This window comes from Manacus candei, unplaced genomic scaffold, assembly GCF_025592945.1.
Source record: "Manacus candei isolate 608988 ecotype Guabito, Panama unplaced genomic scaffold, ASM2559294v1 h1tg000028l, whole genome shotgun sequence".
Classification (NCBI taxonomy): Eukaryota; Metazoa; Chordata; class Aves; order Passeriformes; family Pipridae; genus Manacus; species Manacus candei.
Genome location: NW_026138076.1, coordinates 27599095 through 27613417, shown reverse-complemented (window position 1 = coordinate 27613417; position 14323 = coordinate 27599095). Strand labels below are relative to the sequence as shown.

Below are 14323 nucleotides of genomic sequence, written 5' to 3'. Positions count from 1 at the left end.
TAGTTTAATCCATTTGCAAAAACATTGCATGTAGTTCATTAGGTGGGGAGCGTAAGGAGTAAGTTTGTGTCTTTGATAAGAAACAACAGCGAACAAATGTTGCAGAAGAGAAAGAAAAAGTAAATGCTGCCAAGTAACTTGCAAAGTCTCAAACGCTGTAGATGACTGGAGACTTCTGAGTCATGTGGCGTAGTGTCCAGATGCCTTGGATTTCTACCTGGGGATTCCCTTTCAAATTGAAGATCCTTATAAAGAATATACTTTATCTTTAAAAAACTTTTGCTTAATTGGCTTTTCTTATCTTCTTAACTTGAATTTAATTTTAATGTAAAATTAAAATAAAGTTTTTATTATGGGCAGGGGTCTCCCTAGAATAGGTTAACTCCAGGATTCATACACATAACCATTGGGAAGCCAGCAAGGTCTACTGATACTGTCCTTTGAGTGACTTCAGATTCCTAAACAAACATACCTCCTCTTTCTTCCTATTTCTTCAGAAAGGTGTTGATTTGTCAGCCAAGGTCTTTTGGTTGGTTCATACCATTTCCTCACTCAGTATTACAGCTGATGCAACCATGGCACTACCTACCTGAAAACTATCCCTTCTTTCCCCACTTTGTTATTGTGTGTAAATGTCTTCCCTTTCTTATAATCAATATAAACAATATCTTTGCTATTCTACAACTTCCATCTCATCTGTCCTGTCTGACCTGCCACCTTTCTTTTTATCATCATCTGTTTCTGCACCTCTACTCTTCCATGGCCTATGCTTTTCTATTGCTCAGACCTCATCTGCTGCCTTCAATTTGTACAATTACAGTTTGTAGCAATCCTTTTGCTGTAATAGTTACATTAAGGACAATCTATTTTAAAGGGTTTAAATTCACGGTGCTGTTCTCCATTACTAAGTTCTGTTAACAGAGGTCTGTCATGACGAAGACTTGCAAGAAGGGCTCTTCTTGGAGCCTGCTTCTGTTCAACTCTTGGATCAGTTATCGAGAACCCTGCCATCCCCCACCTCAAAGGTATCTCAGTCTGGATAAAAATAGCATATAAGCACTGAAAGAAACACCATCTACATTAGCAAGCAGTTTGTCACACCAGCAGGGATTCAGGAGCAGCTGGTGCTAAAGTCCCCACATTAACCCATATCAGAGTCCCAATCCCCAGTCTGGTCCCCTGGGCTGAACGTTTGTGGTACATGTGATGGACCCTGTCTAGAGGAGCTGTAACAGGTTCAGACTCTACATCCCTGCTAGGGGATTGATAATATAGGAGTTTCTTCTGAAATCAGTTGAGTTCGTAGGTAACAAAACTGCCATGAGAGTCAAATCAATAAAAAATAAGCCAGGATGGTCAGGAGACCTGCTGTAAGTCTGCACTATACCTCTGAAACAAACTGGTAACAGTGCTACAGCCAAGAAGGGTCTGTAGTTGTAGTGTAGATCTCTCCCAGTCAGTGTATAGGAAAGAAACACCAAACCCTTGACCTAGTCCCACCACAAGACACAGAGCAGAAAATGCTGCAATGCTGGTTATGATACAATCTTTACCACCTGCTTCACATAAGAGGTGGACTATGCAGTTGTACATTTTTTCATTCCCAAGCGTCTTTGGAAGAATAAGAAATGGAGAATGGTAAGTAATTTGAATTTAGGTGGCTCAGCCAACTATTTGTGTAAAAAAATGGAACAGGGCTCTTGGCAGCCAAAAATGGCAAAAGCATTTTGGACATTATCTAAACTGTTGTGAAAAAAAATACTTCCAATTTTAGGTAAAATAACTGCACACACTTGTTATTCAAAGTGATTGCCTATATTAGTGTGTATGGAACAACTTTTCAACATCAATATTCCATGAAAATGCAATTTTTTTACACATTACTTAAACAAAACACCCAAAGTATGTGAAGTAGGAAGAATGATGAAAGAGAGAGCTTAGTAATTTTTTAAGCAATACCATCGCTGACTGAACTTAGCATCCAATTGATATTTTTCCTTATGGCAAGCAATTTGGTAACTTAAAAATAAAACTTCTTTGTGAAGATACACTTGGGCATCGAGTTTTAAAAAACTCCTATAGTGGATTTTAAAAAGACCTGAAGCCAAGAGCCACTGCAAACCAGAAAGAATAAATGGGCCTTTAAGAAATTAAATGGTTTGGATTTATTAAAATGCTTTTCTTCATCAAAATCAATATACAGCTTAATTTTTAAAGGGCAAGTGCAACTACACAATTGTTTCTCCCTTCTGCATTATTTTGTTACTTTCAAAATAAAAGGCTTAGATCGACTATAAAACATAACATCAGGAAGAACATATAAAAAAATGAATTAAAAAAAATTATAGGCCATCTTAAGTTTTCTTAATATTTGCAGAGTGGTCTTGTTTTATCTGAAAAGATAACATAGGAGAAGAACTGAAGGCTAACTACAGGTGAGAGTCCTCAAAATAACTGATAATCACTGGTCACTGACAGCTGCTATGCCAAAGAACAGTTCTACCTTGAAACAGTACATATATCCACCTAACATGCCCCTGGAAATTTAGCTTTCAAATTAATTGGAAATAATATTTTGATATAAAATATGAGTGCTATTAAGTAAGCCTAGTCAGTATACAGTACATGAAGAAAGCTCTCTCATTCCTGTTTCTCTACAGGAAAAACTTTGTACTGCAAGGATGATGCTGCATGTGCCATTTAATCCTGCCCTTTGGGCAGAGCTAGCTCCCCTATGAATGTGCTTTTATTATTTGGCTATTTAAGACTTGCCCCTTTCATGAAACTCATGTGAAAAATAAGCACATAGAAAATGAGGAGGCAAGCAGATGTAACACTGAGATAGAGCTATGTGACTTAGAAAGCTTTTGATTCTAAAATAAGGGACTCCCTTCTGTGAATACAATAAAAACTATCAGTGACAAGATGTGATCAATAAGTGCTACTCAATGAACTCCAGTTAGGAGAGACCCCCCTCCCCACCGCTCTTTCAATAGTATAAATCAGTATTTAGGCATTTAGTATTGCAACCAAGTATTTTGAAAAGTTGAAGTATCTAATTATACACTTAGTTAAGCATGTTTTCTACATTACAAACTGTATGTTTGCCCACATAGACAAAATTTTCACAGGCTTACAGACTGCTTTTCCTTATCCTGATGAAACGGTCGATAGCATTTGCTTTTACAGTCTGCATCACTGCCTCAAACATTCCAGCCTTTCATAATCTTTTTTTTTAAAAATATATAACTATTGATAACTATCAATCTTATGTGAAAATACATGTTGTACATTGTTGATAACAAAATAGCTTTTGTTAGCACCAGCATTTTAACATTACAAGACGTTAAATACAATGTAGTATTACATTACCATATATACAAAGTACCATTCAAATATGATTCTTAGGGGTTAAAAAGACATATTTCTATGAACAGTCTCAAAAAAGATACACCATAGTAATTAAATGTGAATATTTTTAAGAAACTGAATGATGTGTACAAGAACCTTAATTTCCAACTTCCACTGGTTTAAGTAGATCATAAATGCGTAAAAATAAAGAGGAAAGAGGTTCTACATTATTATTTTAATGTTCAGAACTGACAGTGATTGAGATCAATGGTATTATGTGGCAGCATGAATCAAGCCAAAAGCAGGTTTCTGCCTGCAAAATTGTATGCTAGCTACTGTCTATTACTGTTCTATTTTTGCCTGTTACAGTAATTGAAACAATGCCTGTATTTGTTACTTACTCCTTTTGAAAATGTTTTTAGAAGTAACAGTTTTTTAATCAAGATAGGAAGACATAATATTTCCATTTTTCAAATCAATGACTAGGACTCATGCCTGCTTCTTAAAAATACAGAGCAAAATATACAGTAGAGATCTCCGTGATACAGTTGAGGAACAGGAGCAGAGGCCTGCCCCAAACTGTGTTTGTATTAACACACACAGAATTGGCTTAGGTGCTCCTAGACTGGTGTTCAGGTAGATTTCAGTTTTGACCTGAGCAAGTGTCCACAGCACTGTGGGGTTAAGTTTTTTTTTAGGTGCTATTGAAGGTGGTTGAAAAGATACAAAAAACCTTTTCCCTCCCTCCCTTTGACTATGTGTGCATGTACTGGCTGACATGTTCAGTACACAAAGATCAGTAAAAATACACACTGAGTTTCCTTTTAATCTATTTTTGATAAACTTTTCTTTCTATTCTTAGAAGACACCAGACTTATGACAAATCTAGTGCTATACCTGCACTGCAGCAAAGCATGCACTAAAGCTTACTAGTCTCGAGTGAAAACGTCTCAAGTTAGCTTGAGGCCATGAACGTAGCCATTACAGGTTGACAGACTTGGCAGAAAATATGAAAGCACTAAACAGGAAGGGTTATTTTATTAAGAAACCAGCGAAAGCTGTTATTTTTTATCAGTCTCTACAGTAACTTGCTGAAACAGGGACCAACAATTCCTTAAAGTTGATGCCCATTTGTTTCTGCAACAGAACACAAAATCAATGGCAGAGGCATTCTGGATGTATAAGGAGGACTGACTCTGCCGAAGCAATCTCCTACTTGAACCATGGGGGTTAGCTGCTTCAGATATTCCTTTCTCTAAGCACTGGTTACCTGAAACATTTTCAGCCATTCCTGAAGGCCTGATGGTGGCTGCACAGATGTAATGCGGCGACGCTGCTGTCCCTGGCCATTGGCTGCCCTCAGGTCCCCAAAAGTAGTAGGTGTGGCGGAACATGGCACCAGCCCCGTAGTACTACGATACAAATAAAAAGTGACAGTCATACATCAAACATTAAGGAAAATTCAGAAGTCTATTGCAGAACAAAAAAAAACTAGTACATAATTTGCAACTATTAATTAAACTCTTTAGCTTCATGCAAAAGCATTAATATGAAAAATTGTGCTGCTGGTCACTCAAGGGGTCAGTCCCTCACTTGGATAAATCTGCTTGCTTCTATCACTGCAGTGCTAACCCTCCAGCTTGGGGAGAAATAGGGATCACCTTTCAGGGCTGAAAAATTACCACTCTGTTAATTGGTCAGCAGGTTGCCTACAAAAATTCAGGTTTATATATTCCTTCCCTTGCCAGGGTACTTCTTTTCCTTCTGGGCTCCACTGGTGCCTTCTGACTGGGGCTGTAGGAAGCCAGAGCTCAGAGTCTCACCTATATGTGAAATGTACTATTGCTGCTTTATCCTCAAACAGAAAGAAAAAAAAGTATCTATTTTTAGCTCTTAATATATTTTGTTGACAAAGATCTAATAATATCAAGCAGTTCTAGTGGCTTAGTGATCTAGAACTGGGCTTTGAAATACTGTATACAGTCTTTTAAAGTTTGTGTGTTGATAGAATGACAGAGGAATTAAAGGGGTGGGGGTGAGGTGAAAAGGGAAAAGAAGCCAAAGGTGCTCTCTGAATTAGTGTGATTTTTTCACTCTGACATGTTAAAAACCAGCTCATTCATATGGGATGGAGCTTTTAAAAGAGCTGGGATTAAGCTGCTATTGTGGGAGTCTAAAGAAATACAGCTGACTGTGTTTTCTGGTTTGGGGTTTTTTGGGGGTTTGAGGTTTTTTTGTGGGTTTTTGGTTGTTTTTTTTTTACATAACGTAAAGTACTTCGTTCACAGAATACCAAAGTTGTATTCCCTAGCAGGAAATACAGAATGCTGGTAGTATTTGCATAAGCATGAAAATTTTAAATACAGTGTAAGACTCCAAAAAACCCTTTGCTTTTGTGTAGGATAAATCCAGCTTTTTTGTAGGTATGAGCTTATAGGTTTTACTGGTTTTTCAGTGGCTACAGGATAGCTTTAAATGATGCAAGACAAGTTCATTTTAATATTTACCTCATTATGCTCTACAAATATTTCACTCTACTCTTCCTTATTCTGAAGGACAGTCATAGCATGTCCTAACATTTACCCAAACTGGTCAAGAAAAGTAAAGATCGGTTTGAGCAGGCATATTTTTAAATGTTCATTTTGCTGAGTAATAACAGAAACTGATATAAAAATACTGTTTCAGAGATGAAGGATCCTCTTAATGGCATTTGTTTACTGGTTCTACCTGTGATATGTAAATGAAATTCATTGGGACTGTTCAATTTTAAAGAGTGCCTGATCCTAGGGAAAATGGAAACAAGCAGGTACGAGAACTGCATAATTTGCTTAAATATTATTTAGATAAAATAAAATCAAATAATTAGGAGAAAGAGGATAGGATGTTACTTAGGGATTTTTGTATGCCAATAATGACTCAAAATCCAAGGAACATAAGTTAAAAGTATTTTTAAAATAAAATGCAGTATTACAGCTTACTCATTCTCATCACCTGCACAGAGATCCAGCACAAGGCCTATCATTCAAGGTCCAAAGTAAGGCACTTGAAATTAGCTTTTATTGGATCTGAGCAATATGTAGCCTTGAGCTTGCCCCAGTAAAACAGTTATGCTTTACTTTCTTCTGCTGTAAACTGGTTTTCAGTCAAAAATAGTTATACTAAACAGAATCTAAAAGCCTCTTTCCTTTGATCTGAGTTTGTATCACAAGATACTTGTTCATGCTTTAATCTTCCCAAAACATTGCCCTGAAACAATCAGTCAGGTTTCTGTGGAAGCTGGACAAGTCCAGCAGTTCCTCTGAATCTGACACACACACTTGACAAAGAAGTGTAGTTTCTTTGTCGCTGAACTGTTTACTCTTCTAGGAGTGTAGAGAACGGCGTGTCATCTGAAGAAGTGGTGGCCAACAAGAGAGTTCTTCCATTAGCCCGACTTAGAAACTGGGAGAAGACACCACCTTGAGACTTGGGGGAATGTGGAAGCTGCAACACATGCCTCTCAGCAAAAACACATTGCCTCCTTTAATCTACTGCAGCATTTACACATCTGCAAAGCAGTCCTGTGATTTGTTGCCTAACTTTTCACTCATCACCCGATAAACCTCTTAAAGGAAGAGAAATAAAATATAAATTACTTTTCAAAGAGCCATCAGTGACTGAACACTATTATACCATGTTCAAAAGAAGTACTATTTCCAGACAGCCTTGGGAGGCAAGTGCAATGCTTTTGGGAGGGACGATGCTTATTATGGGGAAAAAATGTAAAATTCAAAAAGGATGGGAAGCAGTGTGACATCCAAGCACAATTGTTATGTCCACTACTCCTGCTCATGGTTAGGAATGCTTTACCCCACAAAGTCACTGACTGGAATAGCAGCAGGTAAGAGATTTGGTACCATTCAGGAGTAGCAAGGAAGCAGACTAGAACCCATAAGTGGATAACAAGTATGCATGTGTTCCTGTTAAGATCAGATGGTCTGCTCTGCCTACATAAATTTCCATTCTCTCATTCCTGTTACCATAGCAAAGTGATACATTTGATCCCAGTTTGTGAGAGTCTTGGGGTTTATCATTATGTCCCTTTTTAAAAATCTGATTGATTTTATTACCAGGAATGCTTCACCCCTCAAAAAGTCTCTAAGTAAATGGGCATGCTATATTTAGAACGAAATACAAACCTCAACCAAAGAAATGTAAGTCTGGCTACTTCATTAAAACTCATCTTCAGTTCACATAATTTAAATTAGCAAAGCAATATATAAATGCTGATACCACCTCTTCTTTGCTTTACAGTGTTTTAAGAGGATCTTAATTAATCAGGCTCAGCAATTGGAAAGACAGGATATATGCAGGAATCAGGATCCAGTGTTCTGTTATTGCATTTAATTACCTTGTGTATTCTGAGACTTTGCAGGGTTTCTTTCCCAGAGAGAAAGAACGGACCTCGGAGCCATGGTCCAACTTTCTCTTCATCTGCAAGGTGAGGGAAAAAGAGTAACAACATGGATTTAGTTACATGACCAGCCTTACTTATGTGTACTTCTGTAAAATTTATACATTTTTACCTTCTACTTTAATATACTTTATTTAATACCAGATTTCAACAAAGTTGACACTCACAAAATGATTTAAAGTAGCATTTTAGTTTCTAGATTCAACAATATTTGATACATGTTTTATAGGGTGCATGTATGTATTATTGCTGTTTAATAGGGTCCAAAATCTATTATAATTACATTCTTTTAATTTCCAAATTTCAAATGTGAAAAAGTGTGCAGAAGTGTGTTAGTTTATTTACTAAACTGTTCCCTGACTATTCTCCCGGGAAAGGAGCAAAAGAACTAAACTAAAGCCCTTGATTCTTTGTGTTCAGGTTCATTGCTAATTCTCTCATGGAAATGGTTAAATTTTAGGTAGCTTGTCTGCACTATAAACTATTTATTTTAGGGTCTGAAAAAAAAAAAAGACTGTATCTTTTCTTTTGTCTATCCTTTTATTTTAAATTTGTACATTGAAAACATTTATAAAACTGCAGTAAAACTGACTGATTAACCAGTATTTTTCCAAGAAGGGTAAGAATGAAAAATGCTACACCCTAGTCTTGAATGTCATCTGCAATTAGATATGATCAAAACCAAATAATGAGCAGGGCAGCTGCTAAAAGGGGAAGCCAGACTGCAAAAATTACCAAAGAGATGGAAACCAGTGAAAGCCATATTTATCCAGGCAGACAAATAAAAATTACTTTCTACATATTTGGGTAATCTTTAACCACAGGCTTTTGGACTCAATGAGACATACATATGCCAAATGCAACTTCTGAGTTCTTGTTGGGTTTTGTTTTTTGGTTTTTTTTTGAGATGTGATACACCAAAGCACTTAAGCCAACTGAATAATGTTTACTGCTGTTTACAACTGTGGGCTGCAAAATACATAAACTACTTGTATTACAATTCAGACTTACTATAACCAATTGCTTCCTTTTTTTTCCAAAATTTCATGTTTAAGATACAGTTTAAAAGTTGTCATCTTTCTTACACAACTGATTTGATCTTTTTTAATGTTATATTATAATACAGTTATTTAACCGTTTACTGTATCTGCCGAAGCTACCTAAAACAAAACACCTCAAACCCAGCAGGATTCTTTAAAGCTTATGGTCCACGTAATTTTGTTGTGATTTTGGTTTTTATACCTTTATGGTTTTACCTAAAAACAGTCACTGAAGACCTTGTGTTCTGCTTCATTAGTGATTACAAAGGAAAGCTAACTAAGGTTACCTAGTTATATTTTTACAGTAACAGTTACAACGCAACCAGAAGAGCTTACTTTATAGCTGTGTTTTCTTGCCCATGCCTCACATGGGACACTCCACAGCATTTCACCACAAAAGTATTCAGTCAGAACCGCCCTGCATGCTGCTGAACCACCAACCTTACCCTCGCTCCTTCCCCATGCCCCAGGAGGCGCAACCCCCCGTGCTTCCCCCAAGAAAACCAGTTGTAAGCATCACTGAAAAACAGTAGATACCATCTTTTATCATTGTGCTAGATAGGTGAGCCATCAAAATTACTGGAAGCATAAATAAGATGTTTGAGCACAAATATCAGTATTTGATGATAGACTTTTCAGAAAAGATTTTTCTTGTTCAAGGAAAATTTTTATTTCCAGCTTGCCTCTCTGAGAGGTTATCATCATCATACTCCTTTTCTGCTTCCAGAAGTACACCTTAAAAATAAAAAGTAGGAAGGCTGCAATAGAATAATCGATAGCTCTAGCGATTTACTCTTTTGCATTAGCAAAGAAAACAATATGCATTGTGTTGCCTAATAATGATTTCACCTGTTTCTTTTGGTCGGGTTTTTTTCAGGTATTTTAGGCAACTTTCACATGGGGTCCACCACACAGACTGACTTTCAGCATCTCAAAAGGTGCTAAGTAAATACAGGGTCAAAAAGGCCTTTTACCATACGAAGAAGATAAAACTTTCTCTACAGCAGAGCGGTCTAGTGACAAGATTCAGACACTAGCAAGGTCTCTGTGTAACCGAAAAACAGAAACCGTCGAGCAAACATCCCTCTAAAACATTTAATCTGTCGCTAGGAAAACACAACTCCTTCAGACAACATTAATTATCGAAATAACCGAGATCGCCGTATGGTAAAAAATAATAATAAAAAAAATAAATAAAAGAAGGGGCAGCAAACTGCATTCCGCATCACCGCCCGCCACCCAGCGCTGGCAGCGCTCACCGGCAGCGCGCTGACTGCAGCTACGGCCGGGCGGCAGCCCCCCGCCGCCGGCACGTCCCCGCCCGCGCACCGCCGCCCTCCGCGGACACCGCGGCCCCCGCCCGCCCCTCCCGCCTCCCCCCCGCCCTCCGCGGCCGCGGGCCGGGTGCGGGGCGGGGGGCGGGCGGCCACTCACTTTGTAGAAGATCATCTTGAGGGTGCCGTAGAAGCCCATGGTGTCGGCGCGCTTCCCCTTGCGCGGCGGCGGCGGCGCCCCGCGGGCCCGGCGGCCGGGCAGGCGCTGGCAGTACAGCCCCTTCTCCGGCAGGTAGGTCACCGCCTCCCGCGCCGACATGCTCGGGCACGGCGGGCGGCGGCGGCGCTGCTCGGCCCGGCTCGCCCCGGCCCTGCCCTGCCCTGCCTGCGCGCAGCCCGGCTCCCCCTGCCCGCCCTGCCCGCCGCCTGCCTCCGCCCGCCCCCCGCGCCCGCCCCGTCCCTCCCTCCCCGCCCGCCTCCGCAGCGGCGGCGCGGCACTGCGGGATGCGCGGCCGGGAGGGACCCGCGGGCCCCGCCGGCGGGAAACCGCCCCCACGCCGGGGAAGGGGCGAAAAATAATAATAAAAAAAACCCTGCGCTGCGTAGGTTGGGGCTATTTCCCCCTTTTCTCCCCCCCGCTCTTCCTCCACACCGCCTCAGGCGGGGGCCGCCCCCCCAGCCCTCGCTCTGTTCCCCCAGTGCTACACGCTCCACGGTTTTCCAAGCTGGAGCAAAATAAACCCGTTTCCACTAATTATAATTATACCGTCGCCCTCGGCGGGCCTGGCTGGACTCGTCTATGACTGCGTTCCGTGAACAGACGCAAATTAGTCCTTCAAAAGTGCGGGTAATTTTAGAATAATTTGAAATGCGCTACAGTTTTGCCAGGGAAAAAGATGCTGAAATACCCTCTATTGCTTAAACAATAGAATAAACGGGGTTTGAAGATTTAGGAGTTGAAAGAGCCGAATCCGAGAATTATGTAATATTCATTAAAATAGTAATTCACAGCAGAGCCGCGGCGGAGCTGTCAAAAGCAGGAGCGGGGCCGGGGTTTCCCCAGCGGGGAGGCAGGCAGCCTTCCCCGCGCACCTGGAACAGCCTGGGCTCACACACGCTCCCCGCTCCCGTACAACACAGCCCTTGGGCGGCACCAAGCCATCTTAGCTCGGGTTTAAAATCCTATGCAGGATTCTCACCTGTATTTCAGTGAAGGCAAAAGGAAAGCCCTTGGTAATTACTTGTTAAAGAACGCTCCTTTTTTGGTCATTTCCTACTCTGTGCACATCAACAAATCTGTCCAATTCATCCTTACGGTTCGACTCAAGGGCACTGAAGTTCCTGACATATGGCTAGGCTCTCAGACAGACACCTGCAACCAGTGGAGCAGCCAGGCAGCTTGTTTTCTTAGTTTCCATACTGACAACTCAAAGAGTCTTCAGCTTCAGCAATTTTTCCTCGGTTTTTTCCCCCCTCCTGCAAAGTTTTCTGTCCAAGTTCAGAGCAAAGAACACCCTGAGCATGATCTGAAGCCCCAACGTTCCTGTATAATTTTCCCCAGTGCAGTGAAATTGGAGATGCCCAGCAGCCCTCCAGACGAATGCACTCAGAAGCAAATGTAGTTGGCTCCTGCTGACCTGAAGGGAAACCATCTTTTTATCACCCAAAGCAGTACAAAAAAATGTTCTACCTTTATAGAACACACATCTAAAGGAGTGGAAGTACTTTCTGCAAAATCCATTAGCTTCCTCATTAGTACTTTAAAAAAACTAATATATATTACTATTTGGTAATAGCAAAGTGTGACAGGTATTAGCACACTCAGATAAGGCAAAATCACTACCCCCATAGCACACGAGATCCTGCTTCTATATGGTTTTATGTATCTCCCATCCAGCACCGAGTCGTCATAGTGTTTTTCATCTCCCAGTGAAAATGGTCCTGCCCATCAAATCCTGGTATTTATGCCATTATCCATTGAACTGCAGTGCTGTATATTTTATGAGAACAAAATGGTCCTGAGTTGACTTCGTACCTCAGACATGAACAGAGCTGTACATATCCCGGGAGACTATTACTGTCTTCCTTTGCTGGCACATCACATGCAAAGGGGAAGGAAAAAAACCCATAGGCTGCATATACACATTAAACAATTGCAGGAAGCAAATTAATATCCAAATCATCGGAGTAAGAAAGAATTGAACATTGTCGCTGTGGGGACTTAGAAGTACTTTATGTATGTGCATGCATAACGCCCTGAGATGCTTGCAGCTACCTCTGCCCTTTCTCCCATCAGTGAGTGTACTCAATGCAGAGGGGGGGTGGCTACTCTTCCTCCAGCATCACAGCGGGGACTGGCAGGAAATCCTCAGGGATCAGCCTCTCCCTCAGCCCAAAAGCAAGTGTAATCTGACAGCATGGCTAGATTTATCTTTTGAACAAAATGTGCTTTGGAATTAAGCAGTCAATGAGTTGAATAATAATTAGAAATTACTATTTTCCTCTTTTTTGGAGTACTACTATTGCAGATTACTTCTCTTTTGATAATGATTGGCAGATATTGTCTCATGGTAAAAAAACCACTGACTTAACTGCTAATCTCTTTGCCACAGTCAGGACCCATGTAATAACCCCAACAATCATTTTCTAGTGGTAGAAAACTCAGTATGTCAGGTATTTATTCTGCACAAAAGGTTTGGGGTTTTTCCTAATTTTAGATACAGATACCACAGACAGATTTTGACATTTGAACAGTGACCATCTTCCATCTAGCAGTCTGCCTTTCTCAGAGCAAAAACCAAAAATAGCACATGGATATGGCTCTGGCTCTCACTTATTTAGTATTTTTCTCTACAGTGGTTCCATTTTTCATTCTCTACAAATAAAGAAACATTCCCTCTGCCTCTCATTAAGTTTGATAGTGTCTGGGTAGTCGCAAGTTTACTCTAGTTGAGTGTCTGCTCTTGTCCCAAATGCCTAACAACAGCCTGGGCTCTCTCTGATTGAGGGAGAGGAACATACTCTATGAGAGGCTAAAGGCACTTACTATTAGACTACTACTCTAAATTCCTGTCTAGAAAGGACTTTCTCTCTCTCCCTTGACTTTGAGAACCACCCTGTCCTCAGAAAAATTTAGTGTCATGAATGCACCACACTCTACCTTGTAATAAATTAATTAAGGGTTTGCAAAAGTAGTGTGGAACTGCCCAACCCTGGAGACTGAGCTGTGCTGCAGATCACACAGCTTCACTCTGCACCTTCTGGGAAAATACAAGGGTGAAGGCATAAGACCCCAAACCTGTAGATGCTTTTGAGAGCCTGACAGCAAGTATCAAAGATGATGCATCCATTTACATCTCTAAAGACATTTAAAAAAATATTTACTGTAGTAACATAGTATGCTCTAAGAATATTTAATGGTATAAAGTAAATGTTCATCACAAATTAAGGTACATTGAAGAAGACTACAGTTTATAAAGCAATGTTAAGAAAAAAATCAAAAGTTACTATGTTTTTTTTCCCTATTTGGTATATATTCAACTTCAAAGGTTGGTCTTATTTTGTTTAAGCTGGAGATAATTTTTCAAGTTCTTAAAACCACAAACAGCATACAATTAATGACATTTAGAAAAATGTCTACACCAAAATTACATAGTTTTCAGTGGACACAAGTCCAGTCTTATTTCCCGTCAGTACTGCCAACTCTTAATTAAAAAAAATTCACAGCATCCAGTTCTTTTCCTGTTGGCAACATTTCTAGCACCTTTACCAGTTTGTCATGTGGCATGCTGTAATTAAGATCGTCTATTACTTCTAATGAAAGACTAGAATGAATTACAGAAATCACCCACAGAGCTATATAATCCCCAGAAGAACGGAGATTACAGTGCAACAGACCAAAGAAACAACATTTTTTTGTTGTTTTTTTTAGTTGGAGAAACATTTTTGAGTGGAGAGACCACAGGATGGTCTGGCTGTGGTAATGGCCAGTCAGCATTTTGGAAAAACACTAGTGTTTAAACCATGGAATGCAAAAACTGTAACGGGCGTTTCACATACACATATGTGTGTTAGGAGCATAATGTGTACAGGAGGAACTATGGAGCAATATGGTTTGGTATCTCCGTTAATATTGGTAAATGCATCATTCAAGACAGTGCCAGAAGGGATTCTGTGTACTCTGCACATTTAGCAGACACTTAGCA

General features: G+C 40.1%; 1 protein-coding gene across 4 annotated transcripts in view; it reads right to left on the bottom strand.

Annotated features, from left to right (window-relative positions):
- FBXW7 (F-box and WD repeat domain containing 7) overlaps positions 1-14323 on the bottom strand; it is a 182452-nt gene that overhangs the window by 22901 nt on the left and 145228 nt on the right. For 3 of the 4 annotated variants that reach the window (XM_051790557.1, XM_051790554.1, XM_051790556.1), the window contains 2 exons: positions 7742-7824; positions 4622-4763 (listed from right to left, as the gene is read on the bottom strand). In XM_051790557.1, the coding sequence (XP_051646517.1) occupies positions 4622-4763; positions 7742-7824 (225 nt within the window). Of the gene's footprint in view, positions 1-4621; positions 4764-7741; positions 7825-10278; positions 10471-14323 lie in introns of those variants that run through there. The other variant, XM_051790555.1, reaches the window with a different exon arrangement.